The sequence below is a fragment of the Melanaphis sacchari genome, unplaced genomic scaffold (assembly GCF_002803265.2).
Source record: "Melanaphis sacchari strain LSU unplaced genomic scaffold, SCAv2.0 Contig20_pilon_pilon, whole genome shotgun sequence".
NCBI classification, from domain to species: domain Eukaryota; kingdom Metazoa; phylum Arthropoda; class Insecta; order Hemiptera; family Aphididae; genus Melanaphis; species Melanaphis sacchari.
In genome coordinates this window covers 777131-795338 of record NW_020271042.1, presented here as the reverse complement: position 1 = coordinate 795338, position 18208 = coordinate 777131, and the positions used below count along the sequence as shown (strand labels likewise).

Below are 18208 nucleotides of genomic sequence, written 5' to 3'. Positions count from 1 at the left end.
TGTAAACCTATATAATTATAAAACATAAAAGCTGTAAAATCATATAATATTACTACTTTAAGAAAATATTTTGTTCTGATTGTCTTATAATTCGGTGTGACTAATTTTTTCTGGCAGATTAACGCCTTGAAACTCGGTTAGCGGCAACGTGCTCCAGAATGTATGGTTTCCGGGATTTGAGTACTCTTGCGGTTCTAATGTTTGGTTCTGCGTGATCTTAATCAATTTTAATGGATCTGAAGGATTTTTCGACACCGGTGACCATATTGTAGAGTTTCCTACATCCGGAATTCTGAAACACAATATGTAGGTAGCCGTGTAGATATAGTTTGTACTCGTATGTACAAATGTGTAATTTTAGTTAAGTAAGTTTTACACTTTTACCGCTGGGTGATTGTTTCATCATGTCAATCAAGCCAATATAAACATTAAACATATTATAAATCTTCATACACGTTTGTTATAAAATTATTTATAGATTGTTGGTAATACAATTTAAGTTAAAATCATTTTTTTTAGTAAAACTTTATATTCGGGTTCTTTAATTGTATCTAACTTGGTCACTTTGAACACTACAGCGTCAGTAACCGGTATTTTCAAAATTACTTTGAAACTGGCCCAAATGCGAATAACTGTTTATTCGTGGAAGCATGTTTTTACGTGGTTGCAAAAACATCAAAGTCAGGTATTTAATATTTTAGAAATATATTTTGAATTGCTAGTTTAATGATGATTTATTAGTCCCGACAAAAAGAAAAGAAAAACCTATGAAAAATTAACTGAATGACTGTGGGTCATGCAAGATATTTTTATCTACCTATAAGGATTGTGATAATAAAATAATCATGGATAAGTATTTAATACAAATAATAAACGTACCCAGTTTTAGCGAATGACGACCACATATTCACCATAACTGGAATTAATTTTGCGTCTTCAACGTTGTCGTGTGGATTTCCGTATCCGGTTTTTATAACGTACATTGTATCGTCACCGTGTGATACTCCTATAATAAATCAATTTTAATACTTGGGTAACATAGGCAGATTTTATCTTAACCAATTAGATCTTGTTTACCTAATTCTTGACAAGGTCCAGTTTTGGAATATTTGTCTGAAAGTGAGTATTTACCCCTATAACTAAATTCATAAAAGTATACTGGCGATGTATTTATTGAAGCCAAATGCCTGGCTGCTCTAGCCACCGGTTCTTTGAATAATCTGTCTGAAAGCATCTAAAATGGACAAATCTCGTGAATTATTAATAAAATATTTTTGATTTTCACATAAAAATCATGTTTTAATATTAATTTTAAGTAACTTAATTTTAAGTCTCAAATGTATCATAAGCTTCTAAATAAACTTATTCGGAGAGGCTGAAGCATCTACTCATTTTTTTTTATAAGCTTTATTATTTATATTAATAAAATAAAATAATTATATCACATTATTTTGATGTATTTATGCAATTGTGAAATAGATAAAATAAATATGTTATTCTCATATGGAACTCTAGTTCTAGAATTTATACACATTTACGATTTTTTATAATATTAATATTTTTTTTAGTACGATATAATCCTATAAAAATATAATTTAATTTCGGATTTAACAATTTTATGATTGAGATTTTTTACCATACATTTGTATTTTAACAATTTATTTTCGTAGTTTGGTTATTTGGGATTAATGAATATTACACCTATGACCTGTAAAATATATTTGTTTAATAATAGTTAAGATTAATATAAATTATTCTGAAATATTTAAATTATTATATTGTATATGCTATGAACTTAAAATGCTAATATTATCTTACTTCAACGAATTCATTTTTGGTGTTTGCAGACACTGTATTATTTCCAAAATAAAATGTTTTTATTTTTTGGGCGATTTCAGATCTTAGAGACTCATCTGATATTGTGTTATTGTAGTCTAGTACGAATGGTAGTATTTCGTTCCAGTTGGATTCTATATCGACCAGAGTTTCTTCGAGTGTTATCAATTCAGCGGCTGGATAGAGGCCATCGTCTTGAGTAAAGCTCAATAACAGTGGGATATCTTGAGCCGGTAAGTTTTCAGGTAAGTCTGTTAAAAATCGTTCTGTTCCGATTGTTTCAACAGTTGGTCCAAATGGTGAAAAAGGATTGTACTTCCACGGCTAACGAATATTGAAATACATAACAATATAATAATATTTATAGTAAAAATTTTACAAGACTGCATAAGTATTTTTATACAAAAATATTTTTACTAAGAAATTTTTCAAAGCGTTTGTAATAGCTAATGCTGGTCTTGATCTAAGACATTTAACGGTGTCCTTTGAGTAGTATGTAGGACATCCCAGTAACTCTGCTAATTCCTTAGTCTTTTGAATAGTTTTTTCTGTATTAGCCCAGCCACAAAAAGCACTTCCACTTTCAGCAATTCCTCGATTAAATAAACCTGTATGTATAAATTATAATTATATTGATAGATTTTAATTGTATATAAATGTTAACACGCCATACAAAAAGTTGTAAATAGGTATTGACTGAATAAAATTATTTCGCTATTCGCTTGTCCCACCAAAAGTCAAAAGTCAAAGGTATTGTATTATTATATTTTAAATGAACCAAACGCTGTAAGAACGGTAATTTCTATATTTTTTTTGTAAAGGAATGCGTTCATTTTATACAAAAATACTAATCATATGTTTAAAATAAACGTGTAGAATGATCATTGAATTTTTAAAAAATACGGAAATCTAAAAATTATATATACTATCTGGCATAGATACCTACAACTCATTTTCAATGGGGATGGTATTAGTCGATTGGATGAGAACAAAAACGAAAGAGAACGATCGATATGTTATGCATGATGTATGGAATTCAAAGTCCAAATACCAAAATTTAAAAGTAATATAATAATTTAAAAAAAAAATCCATTCTGTCTATAGATTAAAAAAAACAGAGAGTCAAACAGCGGAAATTGATTCCGAAAACAAATGCGTATATCACTGTAATAGTAACACCCTAATGTCTATTTATGGCAATCAAAAGGAGTTAAGCTAATTCATTGTAAAATATTTGATGACTGTTTTTCTTAGTCATTATTTAACCTTTTGGTAGGTGAGTTGAAGAATAAAAACAAAAATAATAAAAATTTAATTAGAAAAAAGACTCATATAATTCAAACATTTGTATCTCATTACGTCTATTTATTTATTGTTTTAATTTTCTTCTAACTTTATAATTTTTCAGAAATCTGTTGACACATTTTTTATTATACCTGATTACTAATCAGATTAAAATGGATTATAACAAGATACCTCTGGATTAAACAGATGTGATATATTTTTATTATGTGTATGTTTTCATTTTTTTGATATTTATCACTTATATACGTTTATTTATGAAACTTATAGCAAAGATTAATGTTTAACGCTAATCTCTGCGTATACACACAAATATACATAATATTATATAATATGTATAAGTTTATATAATATATTTTTATTTTTAAGATAATTAAGGTATATTACATCGTAATATGCTAAATATTACCGCACATATTAAACAAGAAAATTGTAACTTTAAAGATGAATGAAATTAATTTTCAATTGATCTAGAACCTGGGGGATCCTGTCTTAAAATACTTAGTGTTGTTATTGTGCACTTGGGTGTACTTTGAACGTAGTAGTAAGTTCTTCAAACAGTTGGTAGGTATATAAACAATTTTTATCTCTCCAAAACCACAATAATTTACTATCTTTGAGAATTAATGTAACATAATAAAATATATAATATATTTCATACGACTTACCTTGCGACATGGGTGACAGGACGTGGTAATGGACACTAGCTCCGCCGGCTGACATGCCAGCGATAGTCACTGAACCGGGGTTGCCACCGAATGCGGCGATGTTGCGCTGGATCCATTTAAGGGCGGCCACCTGATCCTTGAGGCCGTTGTTTCCTGGCAATACGTCATCGCCGGTACTCGCGAATCCCAAAGGTCCTAGTCGGTAGTTGATCGATACGTAAACGAAATCTTCGTTGTCCAAAAGGTAGTGGGGCCCGTAGCCGAAGCCTGAACCAAACTGGAATGCTCCACCGTGGATGTACACGATCACATTCATCAGGCCACCGGATATCAGCCCTTCTTGGGGTAGCTACGTAAGATACATCACATAAACTACATACACATATTCAAATTTTTGTATAAAATACGTATTTACCACAGAGTTAGATATTTTTATCGTTTGTTTGTTCATTCGTAATAATCTTATTAATTAAACTTGTTTTTATAGCAAATCATGACTCATTGAATTGTTTATTACTGTTTTGAGTGTTTGTCATGTAGTAAATAGATGCTAACAAATGATCATATAAGTCTTATATTATAGGAAAATGAGGTGCGTAGTCCTAATAGTTCATTAGTATTATTTTTATCATATTGATAATTTTATACTTTATAATATATTTTATAAAATATTAAGTTTTACGTGTAATGGATTAGGTTAAAGTCGTGTAATTTATATACGTTACTTAGACATTTTAAGTAATAGCTAAGCCTTTAGGCGTGGCACATAATACTGAACCATATAAATTGTTACGTGACTATATCCTACAATCTGTATATTTATTAAGAACAATTGTAATTGATGTAGTCGTTAGTATGAAAAAAGACAATTTACATTTCAAATTGTTATTGAAATATTATATTTACTCACTTTTGGAGTATAAACATTGAGGTATAGGCAATCTTCACTTCCGACTACTTCAAATTTTCCATGGTCTAGTCCTATACATGAACTGCCGGGTATTGTAGCGTTCCACACGCCCACCCATGGTTTTACTGGTTGTGGTTCCTATAATATTAAAAAAATATTAATTATTAATATACCTTACCATTATATTACATTTTTTTTGGTTTTTTATACTAACATTATGAGTAGTAGGTACCTATTTGATATTTCAGATAATGTGAATGATGGCAGTTGAAAATTACGAAAAGCCACCAAGTGATTTGTTTTCTACAATGTGAAACTTGGATCTTGGTCATTAATATAAATACAAGAATCAATTAGTTGCATAACATAGACATTCACACGAATTGTTTCATCATTGTTTGTCGATCGATAATATTCACGGTATTATACGTACTAGTATCTCAAGAGAATTTTTCAAAACCCAAATTTTGAATATTAAAACTATACTTAATTATAAGCATATGGTATACCATAATTTTGGTTCATATTGAATAATAAGGTGGATCGTTTAAGGACGGAGTTTTAGGTTCCTAATACCCATTACACATGTTTCTATCAATCCCAACCACTCACCCGTAATAGCTGGCGATAACGGGCACGATAGAAATGTTATCGATACACAATATCTATAAATATACCTAATAAAGTACTATTTTTTATATTTCAATTTTTAATGTTAAGCGTAGTTATTTACGGTTAGCTTAGAATATATTTTAACATCATAAAGATAATGACAAAGTCACTGGCGGTCGTCACACACTCACCTTGAAACGGTTTTTGTAGACTGGCGGACTGGCGTACGGTACGCCTAGGAAAGCGTAAATCGGTCGGCCGGTGATGGTCGTGTGGTCTACGCCACCGGAAAGTTCGCCGGACTCGACGCGTACTTTGGGCGGTGGCGACGACAACGACAATGAGCAGCAGATCGCCGCCGACGTTAGACAGACGTACGCGACGATAAACCACGGATTTCCGGCCATTGCTAAACGGCTTCGGAAAATAACGGCGATATGATAGTTTGCGATTTTAGGCGTTCGTCTGTATTTGTGTACGACGAAACGCGGCGACGTACGTGCGTGGTGATGAAGTCTAACCGATTTCGCGATTTTTCGGTCGAACGGACGGGCGAAACTCAGTGACGGTGGATCGTACTACGGTTTTAGACGAGATCTCATCTTCGTCAAATGCCTTTTATACGAAACCTCTAAGCTCGGTCGTCGTCTTATCGCAATGCGAGACTTCAGTGTTTACTCGGCACAGCGTACAATAAAAACAAACAGACCGTCCGATGTGCGCTGCTGTGCCGTCTGCTCGTCCACAATGTTCCTACCTAATATTGTTACGACGGTATTGTACACAGACGACGTCGGGTCGAGGCTTATCGCTTATCAACACGATGAAACTGTATCATAACAACAACTGCGTCACGAATCGCGGCCCGGTCGCGTCGTCTTACTACTAATCGGTTACTGCTACCGCCTACGCCCCGACAATCGTAAATCATTCGCCTGGCGCAGTTGGTTGTATCCAACGCTAATACGTATATTATGCCGTGTCGTGTTTGATCAACTTAATAAAACACGCCACGACTCATTGGCATCCTTTTCGCGGGTAATCTCGAAAAACGAGTTTGATATGAAAAAAATCCAGTTACGCGTTCGACTCTGACAACAGTTCGAATAGATTAATAAAAAAAAATCGTAAATTATTATTCCAAGTACATACCGATGACTGTTATCGCTGTAGCCCGTTGTTCCATTGATTATAAACACTGATAGATGTTCAATATTTTCATGAATGGTAGACGGTAGTATAGGTACCTACGTGGTAAATACGTCCTATTATAACTCTATCATAGTCCGGTGACACTGCCGTGGTGTGAGCTGAGTAAAAGAATAAGAAAAAAAATAAAATGTTACGACAGTGCTATTAATTACAAAATTATATGTAATATACGTATTATAATATTGAATCACGGAGTTCAACCATTTATTTAAATCGTGTAAATTCCGCTGTTTTCTGCGCACAAATTGTCATGTTATTTATTTTTATTTTTTTATGTTAATTTTATCAATTATCATAATGCATATTTTTGTTTTACTCGGCCTGTGCGGAGCAAAGAGGGGATTTTAGTTGCGATACATTAGAATGCGAGAATAATAGTGTACCTATATCGTATACTCATTAATGTGATAATGTCAAGATGTGGTAAACGAGCAAGTAACGTTTTTCCTAATCAAACCACTCGTAAAATCGTTACCAACTTAAAATATCTATTAATCGATCTCAATAGTTTGTTTCCTAACACTAGTCCATCATTATTATGGAAATGGAATCAATTTTTTTCATTCGATACATAATTTTAGTAAGTATCACTTAAAAAAAAAAAAAAAAAATTATAGTCAAACAAAACGAGTATTTTCTTTGTAATCTTTATTACAGCATTAAAATACAATACAGTCTGTATTAAGATTCTACATAACTAAATTAGTCATACATTATATGCATGTGTATATGAACCATGGTATATATAATTAATACAAAGCTAATATTGTTATCTGCGTTGTATGTTATTATATAATTAAATATATTTTAATTATTATTATTATCCATTTCAGTTCACAGATTAAAGGGCTATTGACTTGTAACTAACTGTATTTATTTTAAAAAAGAGGAAGAAAATTAGAAAAATATTATGTACAAAGGTTTGATGTTGAATCAAATAAAGTTGTAATTTGGGAAAGTTTTAATAAATTAAAAATGTTTCATACATCTTATTCGTCAGGTACCAAAACTAACAGACTGCCGGGGTTTTTTAGGATTTTTTTAGTTTCATGTTTTCGTATTTTTTATTCGATTCATGAAAATATAACTGAGAAGACGCTACACCTGTATGCGTTGATTTTTAAAATGTACAAACGATTCAGAATTTTAGAATGTTTATAACTCGGTTTGAAATTAAAATATAAAAATTAACTTAAGAGGTTTATTAGATAATATTCTTACTTTTAAACTTTTTATTAATTAGGAAAATGCACTTAAATATTTAAAAAATACTTAAATGAGTTAAAAGGATTTTTCAGAATGTCCTCTTAATGGGGAGGACTTCATTCTAATTGTGGCATTGATGCATATATTTTATTAGGTGTCTGTGTGTCTGAATCAATGTGTCTGTTGAGACTATCCATCCTGAACTTCTTATAGGTAAGTCAAAACTAGGCCAAGGGTATACTGAGATTTTAATATCGTTGTGTTAAATGTGCTTTTAAGGTTGAATATTGTTGTTGTCACTGATTGAGTAAATGTTTTTATATTACTGCTTTAAAATCTTGAGTGGATGTAAATTTGATGAGAGTCGTATTAAGTAATAACATCTTAGTTATGGATATCTGCAAATTTACTTTTTTTGTTAGCTTAGTATTCATATCATCATATTATAATAATGGTTTCACTGTTAATTTAAAAGGAAACTTATTTGGTTTTGGATATATTACTTGGCTAGTAAAAATTTTTAATATTATAGGGAGTCGCTGAGTATGTTGGATTTATAAACATTACATTTTGTTTACCCACTAATAATTACGACATAATATAATTTATAAATTTATTTAATTTATTATTTTTTTTTTATTTCTCTTATTCAATTGTTGTTTAATACAATTTTTATTATATGCACCTACTAATGTTTTTTTTACAGTCGAATACAATTTTTAATACTGTAAATTATTTTTAATTTTTAAATATTAAAAAATTTGTTTAATCCATATCTATATTATATACTATTTTTTTTCACGTTACGTGATTTATTAATTTTGTATTTATAGATACTTATTATTCATATTAGTTAGGTATTTATACATTTAAAATATTATGTAATTTTAGATTATGCTTATGATAAAATATTTAATTATAGTAAGTTGTTTAAGAATAGTAATTTTATCTTAAATAATTTTTATGCTGTTGTCGAGGCGTTTATATTATATAATATTATTTCCACTGAGAGATGAATATAGTTAATACTTAATATAATTTGTAATATTGTGCTGAGTATTTTACACATTTTAAATACGCATATTTGGTTCTTTTTGTTTAAATCTACTATTTAAAAAATATAAAATATTATACAAAAAGAAAAGGTTATCTTGTTTATTCAAAATAATACTTCTTTTTGTATTAATTCGGTCTAAATTATTTATTTAGAAATTATTTGATTTATGCTATTTTAACTGTTAATAAAACTAAAACCAACTTTTTTTCCGGAAGACAGAGGGTATTTGAAAACCTTGACTATATAAAATTAAATATGGTTGTTGACAATAAATACTAATTCGAGCTTTTGAATACGATCTTAAAAATCATTCGAGGATTAAAATATAATACTATTCAGAATTTAAAAAAAATGTATAATGCTGATTTGAGTACACGTACACCATAATTAACTGAAATTACTTATAAAAAATGTTCATGGCATAGATACGGATTTAAAGTTTACTAATAATCGAAAACCCTTACAGATAATACTGTACATGCGTACAACTTAATTTAATTAAATTTGTTTAAATGTGATACAGTTTAAAATTAAACAAATATGTTATCTATTTCTTTAGTTTTAAATAAGTATAATAGTAGTTGTATAGGTAAGTTAATAAATACATTCGTTAAAGAAAATAGTTTTAAGTAAAACTTATTTAATTATGTAACACAAAAATTATTTTAAACACATTATTTGCATAAAATGTCTTTTTTTCTTATACTATGTATAAATCTGTTGTGTAGTAATTATTATGTTTATGTAGTTAATTTTTTTGGAAATTAAAAAAAAATGAATAGGCTTACAATTTAAAAGGTTTAATTAGCATATAGATAATAGTTTAATTATGAATATTACCACAACCATTTTCAAAATTTCTTCAAGATTTTCGGAATTACCTAGCTCGAGCAACACTGAAAATCTACTAGACTTCCCCAATCATACACGCATATTTAAAATTTAAACTAAAAAAAGTACAAATAATAGAAGAAATAAAAAATTTTAAATTAATTTTAAATATTTAATCCTTGCTCAAAAATAAAAATTTACTGAGTTATGATTAATTAATGTTAGGGTAAATCTTATAAGAATATAATAAATAAATAATAATAAAGATAAATAATTTAATGATGAAATAAATATTTAAAAATTCCGTAGAAAATTCAAGCATTTTGTTTTTTGTTTTTAAATTATCAGATAACATTAACAATTAGTTATGCATAAAATTCCTGTTTTGTCTAATTTTAGATATTGAGTGGAGCGATGGATATATTAATTTTATAATGATTTTTTTGTCTGTCATCACATTTTGGGGCATCAAAAATGCTTGATTTTTAACGATTGTTAGCAAATTTTATATAATTGGTATGCTTAGAGGTTAAGAGAAAAAATTCTCAGCACTTTTCATAATGATCTGGGAAAATTTTTTAGAATAACTGGGAATTTTTAAGCTAAACTCATTTTTGATAGATGTATTTCCTTATTTTGTCATAATCTAAAAACGAATATTCGTAGAAACTATACATTTTCATAAAGTAATAAATGTAATAATGTTATCATTTTCTATTCATAATGAGATATTTTCGAATTGTTTATAATTTTTTTAACTTTTTTTTTTCTATAAATTGTAAATAAAAGTTAATCGTTTGACTCAAAATTCTTGAAAATTTATTACAAGATTCGTCATAAGTTGTTCTAATATATAAATAAAACATTGAAAATAATTATGTTCAATTTTTTTTATATCCATTTGAATTTGAAATACAAATTCTTATACAATTCATTAAAAATAAAATAATTTACAAATTACAAGCATTCTATAATAAAAGTTGTATAAAATTTATAATTTGTATATCTAAAGTTTAAAAATTGAATACAATATTTTTCATAAGTATATTATTGCAGCTTCATAGAACTAAAAATCTAAAAAAAATGTATATAACCATAATAATTTCTTACAGATATTTGGACGAAATTACATAATATTATATGAACGTTAAATAACAATATTTTTTATTTCGTTATAATTAAAAAAAAAATAAATATTCATGAGGACTTAAAACTTTTACATAAATTATTGTGAATTTGTGAATTTTATTTTATAGAATAACATTTCGAAAATATGTAGATTAATATTTAGATATCGTATTTTTGTGTCATGAATTTATTCATACTGCTTCATGGTAAGGTGGAATTGATCTAAAGTTTAATATTAATATTATAATAAAATATGTAATATTTTTGGCAAAAATTAAATAAATAACCTACTATAATATTAATAGTAAAATTAATGGTAAAATTAATAGACTTGATAGAAATAATAAAATTGAAAATTCAGAACATAATGAAATGCACTTAGTGTTATAGGCTGACCATTTCTAGAACATTTTCACTTAGAATCTCTTTTCGTATATAATATCATTGCATTAAAATTTTAATCAGTGACCTATTAAATCTGATACGTATCTATCTATTTCCCAACTTTTTTTGGTGTTTTTTTTTTTTTAATCAAGAAAAGTACAAGAAGTTTTTTTCTTTTAACCATCCCCCTACAATGCACTAACTACATTCAATTTTTATCAGAAAAAAAACATTTGAGTAGAATACTGAAATATTTTTTCTACTTTTAGAAGTTTATTCAGACACACTCCCCCCCCCCCAAAAAAAAAAAAAAAATAAATACACATCACTTAAATTTATTTGTCGTTTTGCCTAAAATCTAAAAAATATTATAATAAAATAGTTAATTATTTCTATTTGGTATAAAATACAGTTATTAAGGCCGCGTTTCTGTTACTAATATTAAATTTAGAGTCGTAGGATTATTTGCTATATGAATATAATTATATATTGATTGATCTAATAAGATATCTTAAGAAAATAAAATTGATATTAGTTTATACAAGAATAATATTAGATTTTTAAACTAGGAATGTAAAATAAAGTAATATTTAGGTATATTTTGTCGTTAAGCATCAATAAAAGTTCATTAATGAAAGAAAATTCAAATAATTCAATAAGTAAATATCTGCAGTAGGTACTATTATATGATGAGGATGAATGACCTTTTTAAAAATATACAATTAAATGAAGCAAAATGTATGATAGAATGATCCGTTAAAACGGATGAAAACAGTAATAATATAATAATTTATTTATCTATTGGTATGTAGTGTGTTAATTTAGAGAAGTAAATAGGTAAATTAATAAGTAAATTGAATAAGTATGATTCTGTACGTACAAATAAATAACAACTTAAATCATGAATAAGATAAAACATATTTATTACTACAACATTAAACTATTAATTATATTTTAGATAACTACCTATACTAAATAAATTGTTATTGCGTAGGTATTTTTTTTTTTATTTTTTTTTTTTTGCGTTGGTATTGAATTCATTAAATACAATAAAAACCTCTGAGACCTTCATAATTGGCAAATTGATAAATTCGTCTTTATCTTTGGTTCTTAAAAATGTTAAAATAAATATTTTAATAAAAATATATAATATCAATAACTAATAAGGTAAAAGTTATAGTTCTCAGAAAAATTGAAATAAACTTTGGAGAGTTTAGTTTTGGATTAGCCTTATTGGTTTAAACAGTTAATTATAAAGAATTAGGTTTAGGTTTAAAAACAATAACAAGGATAGTGTTATAAAAATGTAATATGTAGGTAGCATTTTGCATTATGTTTCAACACTCGAGATACAAATAATAATGTAGAGAGATAGTTCAAATAATTTTAAATTTGTTTTTAAAAAATTATTCCTGAAATATGTTTTGAGTAGAGAATGTTCACGTTATTTTTTTAAACAGGGGTCAACAACCTTTTTGATGTCAAGGGCAAAAAATAATAAAAAAAAAATTTACTGGCCATACACCTTATTTTATTTACATTTTACAGTTTAAATTTTAAACAAAGTTTAATTTAATTTATTTAAATTTCATTACTGTTAGGTACCTATATTAATTTTATTTGGTATATATTAATAAAGTTAGGTTACACATATAACATAATGTGATATTCCAAATTTTTATATCAATTATAAATTGTAACTGTAGGCTACATAAAATCACTATACGGGCCGTAGGTTGCCGACCCCTGTTCTAAAAGAATAAAGATACATTTGGTAGCAAGAGCCATTAAGAGTGATAGCAGATATGTATTAATATAGTCACATGCAATGTATAAAATTATGGATTATGTATTAGGTACTTACACTGATAATAAATATACATTATATTATATGTTATTGTCAGTGGATACTCATATGAGTTGGGTCCTAGGACCTAGATGCTTAGAGACACTTACAGACAGAGTTTTACTAGAATCTGGATGGGCTTAGATTTTCGGACCGATATTAATAGTAAAAAACTGGCTCAAATATATATATATACATTTAATGACATTTTTTTTTATATAGAATTTACCTACTACAGAATTTCAGAATTTTTAACTAGGAACTGTTTAAATATTTATCACCTACAAAGAAACTGTAAGACTATTCTAGTATACCTAATGATTTTATTCGATTTAAAAAATAGATATGTTCATATATAGGACACAGTATAGTCCAGGGGTCGTCAACCTTTTCAATTAAGTGAGTTACATATTTGAAATTTAAAGTCTCTGGTAATCGAAATCTAGGTCTAGAGTCTAGGAGATTTTTTTGATGAGCAAAAAAGAAAAAGGTCAACAGTCGCTTGAGTTATAATATGTATATATAAAATACAATATAGCAATCATCCGATTATTTATTATAACGTTTTGTTGTAAAATAAAACTATTTTTTATTTACTCCTCAACTCACGGATTAAACACTGTTGTGGTGTTCCCTTTAAGATATATTTTATTTGATGCTTATTTTTGGAATATCGGGAACGTGTTTTTATGACAATAGTATAATGCTGCCGAGTGTCGAGTATATTTATTTGTATTGTTTATATTTATTGGTTTAATAATTATTTTATGGTAATATTTTAAATATTTATCATGATACGATTTTATATTATTACCTAAACTAATGTAGTTTAAAATAGATAGCTAAATAGTTACATGTATTTTTTATTAAAAGTTATAGCAAAAATTTTAGTTACTTGAAAATTCCGTAATAAATTACAATAAGTTACAAATGTAACTAGGTTCCATAACTTAATTGGAGGTAATTTATTATTGCTCAATAGTGCTTATTATTATTGTAAAATAAATTAAATAGAACTAGTACCTAGGCTTACATTATACAATTAATACCTAAATAATATAAATAATATATGACATTCACATTTAAAATAAACAAACACCATTTATTATTTTTTATTGGATTAAACGATTAATAATTTACATAATAATTAATAACCATAGATAAATATTACCATTTAATTATTTTGAATTTTATACAAAATATGTCTTATTTGTATAATGATTCCAGTTAATTTTTTTTTATATACATACTTTATATACAACCTCGGTAATATACCTAACCTTCAATTTATTAAATTCAAGGTTATATTAATTATTGCTTTTATATAATATATTATAAATAACGATGAAGTTTATAGTATTTTAATATTTTCTGCTACTTATTTTATTTATGCACAATATCTCATTAGCATTAATTATGGTAATAAGGTTCAAATGAAATTTAAATTTACTTGTTTGTTATGCCTACACAAAATAAATAAGGCATATCAATTTTATAGGTTTTTTTAGTACCGGAGATTCTGTAGTGTCTGGAAATAACGGGTTAAAAGATCAAGTACAAGCTTTAAAATGGGTTAAAAGAAATATAAAGTATTTTGGAGGCGATCCGGAAAATATTACAATCAGTGGAATGTCGGCTGGAGGTGCCAGTGTTCACTTTCATATGTTGTCACCATTGTCTAGAGGTTACATAATTATCAATGTTCTTTTTTATTGTTTTCAACCCGAGTATATAGTATAATAATTTATGTCGTATAATACATAATATTTAGGACTATTTCAAAAAGTATTCTCGCAGAGTGGAACGGCGTTATGCCCTTGGACAATAGCTGAAAATGTACCTGCTAAATCAGCAGCTATAGGCGCTTACTTAGGTTGTCCATCTCATCCGTCAAAAGAACTGGTCGAATGTTTGATTACCAGACCTGCTTTACACATCGTAGAAGCAGTTAAAATATTTTTTGTAAGTAAAAAATTCAATTGCTATTGTTTGTTGATCGTTAATAAAATTTGTATTTATTTTACTTTAATGCGATCATTGTCACAGCCATTTTTGTACAACCCATATTCCCCTTTCGGACCGGTTGTAGAGTTACCCAGTGAAAATGCTTTTATAAGCGAATTGCCCTATCACATTTTCGCTAAAGGTTTAGCGACAGATGTACCGTGGCTGTCGAGTGTTGCCACTCACGAAGGTCTTTACCCGGGATCTGGTATTTGATTTTACTAATATTAGTTGTTAGGTACGCTATAATTGTAATGTGTAAATAATATTATGTATTTAGAATTCATCAATAACCCAAAGTTGTTGAAGTATATTGACGAAAATTGGAACCAAGTCTTGCCACACATATTAGATTACAATTACACAATATCTCAAGATAAAATTGACAACGTGTCAGAGCTTATAAGAAAAGAATATTTAGGCAGTAAAAAATTGGTTAAAGGAAATACAGAACAATTTATTCAGGTACTGAATTAATATTATTATTTATCAGATAGTTCATATTTGGACAACATTTTCAGATGATTAGTGATCGCCTGTTTGTAGTCGATATTATAAAAGCTGTTAAAATGCATGCGCAACTTTATAAATCTCCGGTTTATTTATACCAATTCGGATACCGGGGTAGCCATAGTCTTTCGGAACATTTTGCAAAATCAAATGAAAATTATGGTGACAAAAATATTTTTAATCATAATGTCATGATAATATATAGACCATACAATGTGTTTACTTTTTTATATTTTTAGGAGCTAGTCATGCAGATGATACGGGCTACGCATTACGAAACGTATACTCAAACGTCGAAGACTCAGAATTGGATAAATCATTAATACCAATTGTGATTAATATTTGGACATCATTTGCTTCTAAAGGGTAATGTTTTATAAAATATTTTTATAGTAAATTTATAAAGGAACAATTATTTTTAAAATAGAATACCGTCAACTGGAATTAGCTCTATAAATTGGACTCCTGTGAGCAAAGATCCTAATAATTCAGCTGTATCGTTTTTAAAAATATCTTCCCCTACCAATATTACTATGGACGAAGTCCAGAACATGGGAAGAACTAGCTTTTGGGATTCGTTGGACTTTAACGAGAATGAACATTATTCTTATAATAAAAATAAAGATTTCTGATTTTTTTTTTTTTTAAATTAATTAGTAATGTTTTTTATTATGATGAAATATCTTAATTAATAAGAATATTTTAATAATTCAATTAAACTTGTAATATTACGATATATCTAGTATAATTATTTTGTACTCATAGTATTTCTATACTTACGAGTTAGGTAAATATCTTATGTGAAAATATCGCTAAGTATCGTTTGCTCAATTTAATTTATGTAATATAGTCATGGGATACAAAGTATTATTATTATTAAAATTTTTTTTCGAATTTGTATCAAATTTTATAGTAAATTAGTTAACGAATTAAAATATATTTTTTTAATTTATGTTGAAGAACATTTTGATGAAACACTAACACTGAAATTGTATTTTTTTTATTTTATATTATTTGATTGAAATGTTTGATCATAATATAATAATTTATTATACTTAGAAAATTAAAAAAGTTTGGTGAGTAATTACTGAAAAATTCTTAAAAAAAAGGTTTTTATAATTATGATTAATTTTTTATAGAAATTAGAAAACTAAAAATGTTTTTCCCAACAACAAAGTGTTATAAAATATATAAAATATACCTATGCTTATTAAATTTATTGAAATAAAAAAAATAAATATCAATTAAATAACTTAAATTTGATACCATCGAAATAAACAATTAATTTTTTATAACTAGGAATAATTTTAATAATTCTTATTTTTAATTATGAAAATTTTTATTTATTTCGTTTCGTTTAAATTAACTTAAATCTATGAAATGTTCCATATATTAACATTTTGGTCATTTTTTTGGAGATACTTAAGTACTTAAGTCAGCATAATTCGTCACTGCTTTATCGTCAAGAACATATAGCTATCGGAAACTTTGATATTATATTGATATTTTTATTGAGTTACAATTTTATATTGTCTGCCATTTATTTCACAAGTACAATAATTAATCTATAACATGTTATATCAAGTTTCAGTATGTTAATTTGTACGTATAATAAGTGTTAGGTTAAAGGATTATATTTATTGTAGAATTGTTTGTTTTTATTTTTCGTGAATCGATTAATAATGGTCTTGTTATTTTGGCCGTTTATAAAACTATTACAATTGGTGAAATTCAAAGAAGTACTTAATAAATTATTAACATTCAAACCACAATATCAATCGGATCTTTTAGTGACTAAAAGGAACACAAATATAACCAAATTATGCCATTAGTTAGTAGAAACGTGTTAATAAAACGTTACCAAGGTACACGTTGGATAAATTAAACTCTGCACGTGGTATTAAGTGAGAATCCTGCTTTATGGTCATAAACTAATGATTAGTTACTACACACACACTCACACAGTTTTTCTACATCGATAAAGAATATTAAATACACTATTTATAAGCTCCTTAGAAACTGTCCACTTTCAACAGCCCTGAAGATTATATCAAAAAGGACTTACATTGCAATAATGACGCAGATGTATTTTTAGTAGTCTATCTACTACGCCAAAAAATCGTAATTGTGAAAGTTACCGAAAAAAAAAAAATGTTTTTATTTTATTTTATGTGGAATTGACAGTAATGTTGAGGTAAGCTAATTATGTAACCTAAGCCTAAGAAAGAAAAATACTGTTGATGAATGTCTTAACAAATAATTATCAAACCCATTGTAGGTATCGTTACGTGATTTTTTTTTTTTGTAATTTAGTATTGATTTACTAGGCAACAAAAGATTTAAGATAAAATCACTTTATTTTAAATGTTTATTCATAAAAAAAATTATAACTGATAAATCAGCGACAATTCATTCGATAAATTTAATTAGCAGTTTAATTCTAGTTTATGTAGCAGTGTTTTTAATCATTAATCATACCAAATTTCATCGTAAAGTTATGAATAGCGTGAATACTCTACCAACTTCAAACCACTTTCGGGCACGCTTCTTTCGTTACCACATATCTTATTACGACGCGACCGCGATACCGATGACTATAGACATTAAAACATACTATTATAATTTAATAATTATACCGTAATACACTTTTTTAAACGCATCAGACACGCACGAAAGTGCACTATATACGATCTGCCGAATAT

At 27.3% G+C, this 18208-nt stretch overlaps 2 protein-coding genes across 2 annotated transcripts; one reads left to right on the top strand and one right to left on the bottom strand.

Annotated features, from left to right (window-relative positions):
* On the bottom strand, positions 1-6830 carry LOC112593791 (esterase E4-like). The gene is made up of 10 exons (XM_025338333.1): positions 6712-6830; positions 6481-6638; positions 5520-6419; positions 4717-4854; positions 3807-4155; positions 2254-2444; positions 1819-2160; positions 1078-1234; positions 880-1006; positions 1-292 (listed from the first exon to the last, which is right to left on the bottom strand). The coding sequence occupies exons 3-10, from the start codon at positions 5733-5735 to the stop codon at positions 85-87; spliced, it is 1728 nt and encodes a 575-aa protein (XP_025194118.1). The 5' UTR covers positions 5736-6419; positions 6481-6638; positions 6712-6830; the 3' UTR covers positions 1-84.
* A 120-nt stretch (positions 6831-6950) lies between these two features.
* On the top strand, positions 6951-16126 carry LOC112593649 (venom carboxylesterase-6-like; the record flags this gene model as incomplete). Its single annotated transcript, XM_025338151.1, has 8 exons — positions 6951-6975; positions 14491-14676; positions 14764-14954; positions 15039-15204; positions 15277-15461; positions 15518-15668; positions 15746-15872; positions 15934-16126. Coding segments are annotated over exons 1-8 (1224 nt in total), but the record flags the coding sequence as incomplete, so codon positions are not given.
* Between the last annotated feature and the right edge of the window lie 2082 nt (positions 16127-18208).

Excerpts from the sequence above, each read along its gene's own strand:
- LOC112593791 (XM_025338333.1), bottom strand. The coding sequence starts at position 5,735 with ATGGCCGGAAATCCGTGGTTTATCGTCGCGTACGTCTGTCTAACGTCG. Across the intron at positions 4,156-4,716 it reads TCAATGTTTATACTCCAAAA|CTACCCCAAGAAGGGCTGAT; the intron begins GTGAGTAAATAT and ends TATCTTACGTAG. Across the intron at positions 1,235-1,818 it reads CCAAAAATGAATTCGTTGAA|ATGCTTTCAGACAGATTATT; the intron begins GTAAGATAATAT and ends TGTCCATTTTAG.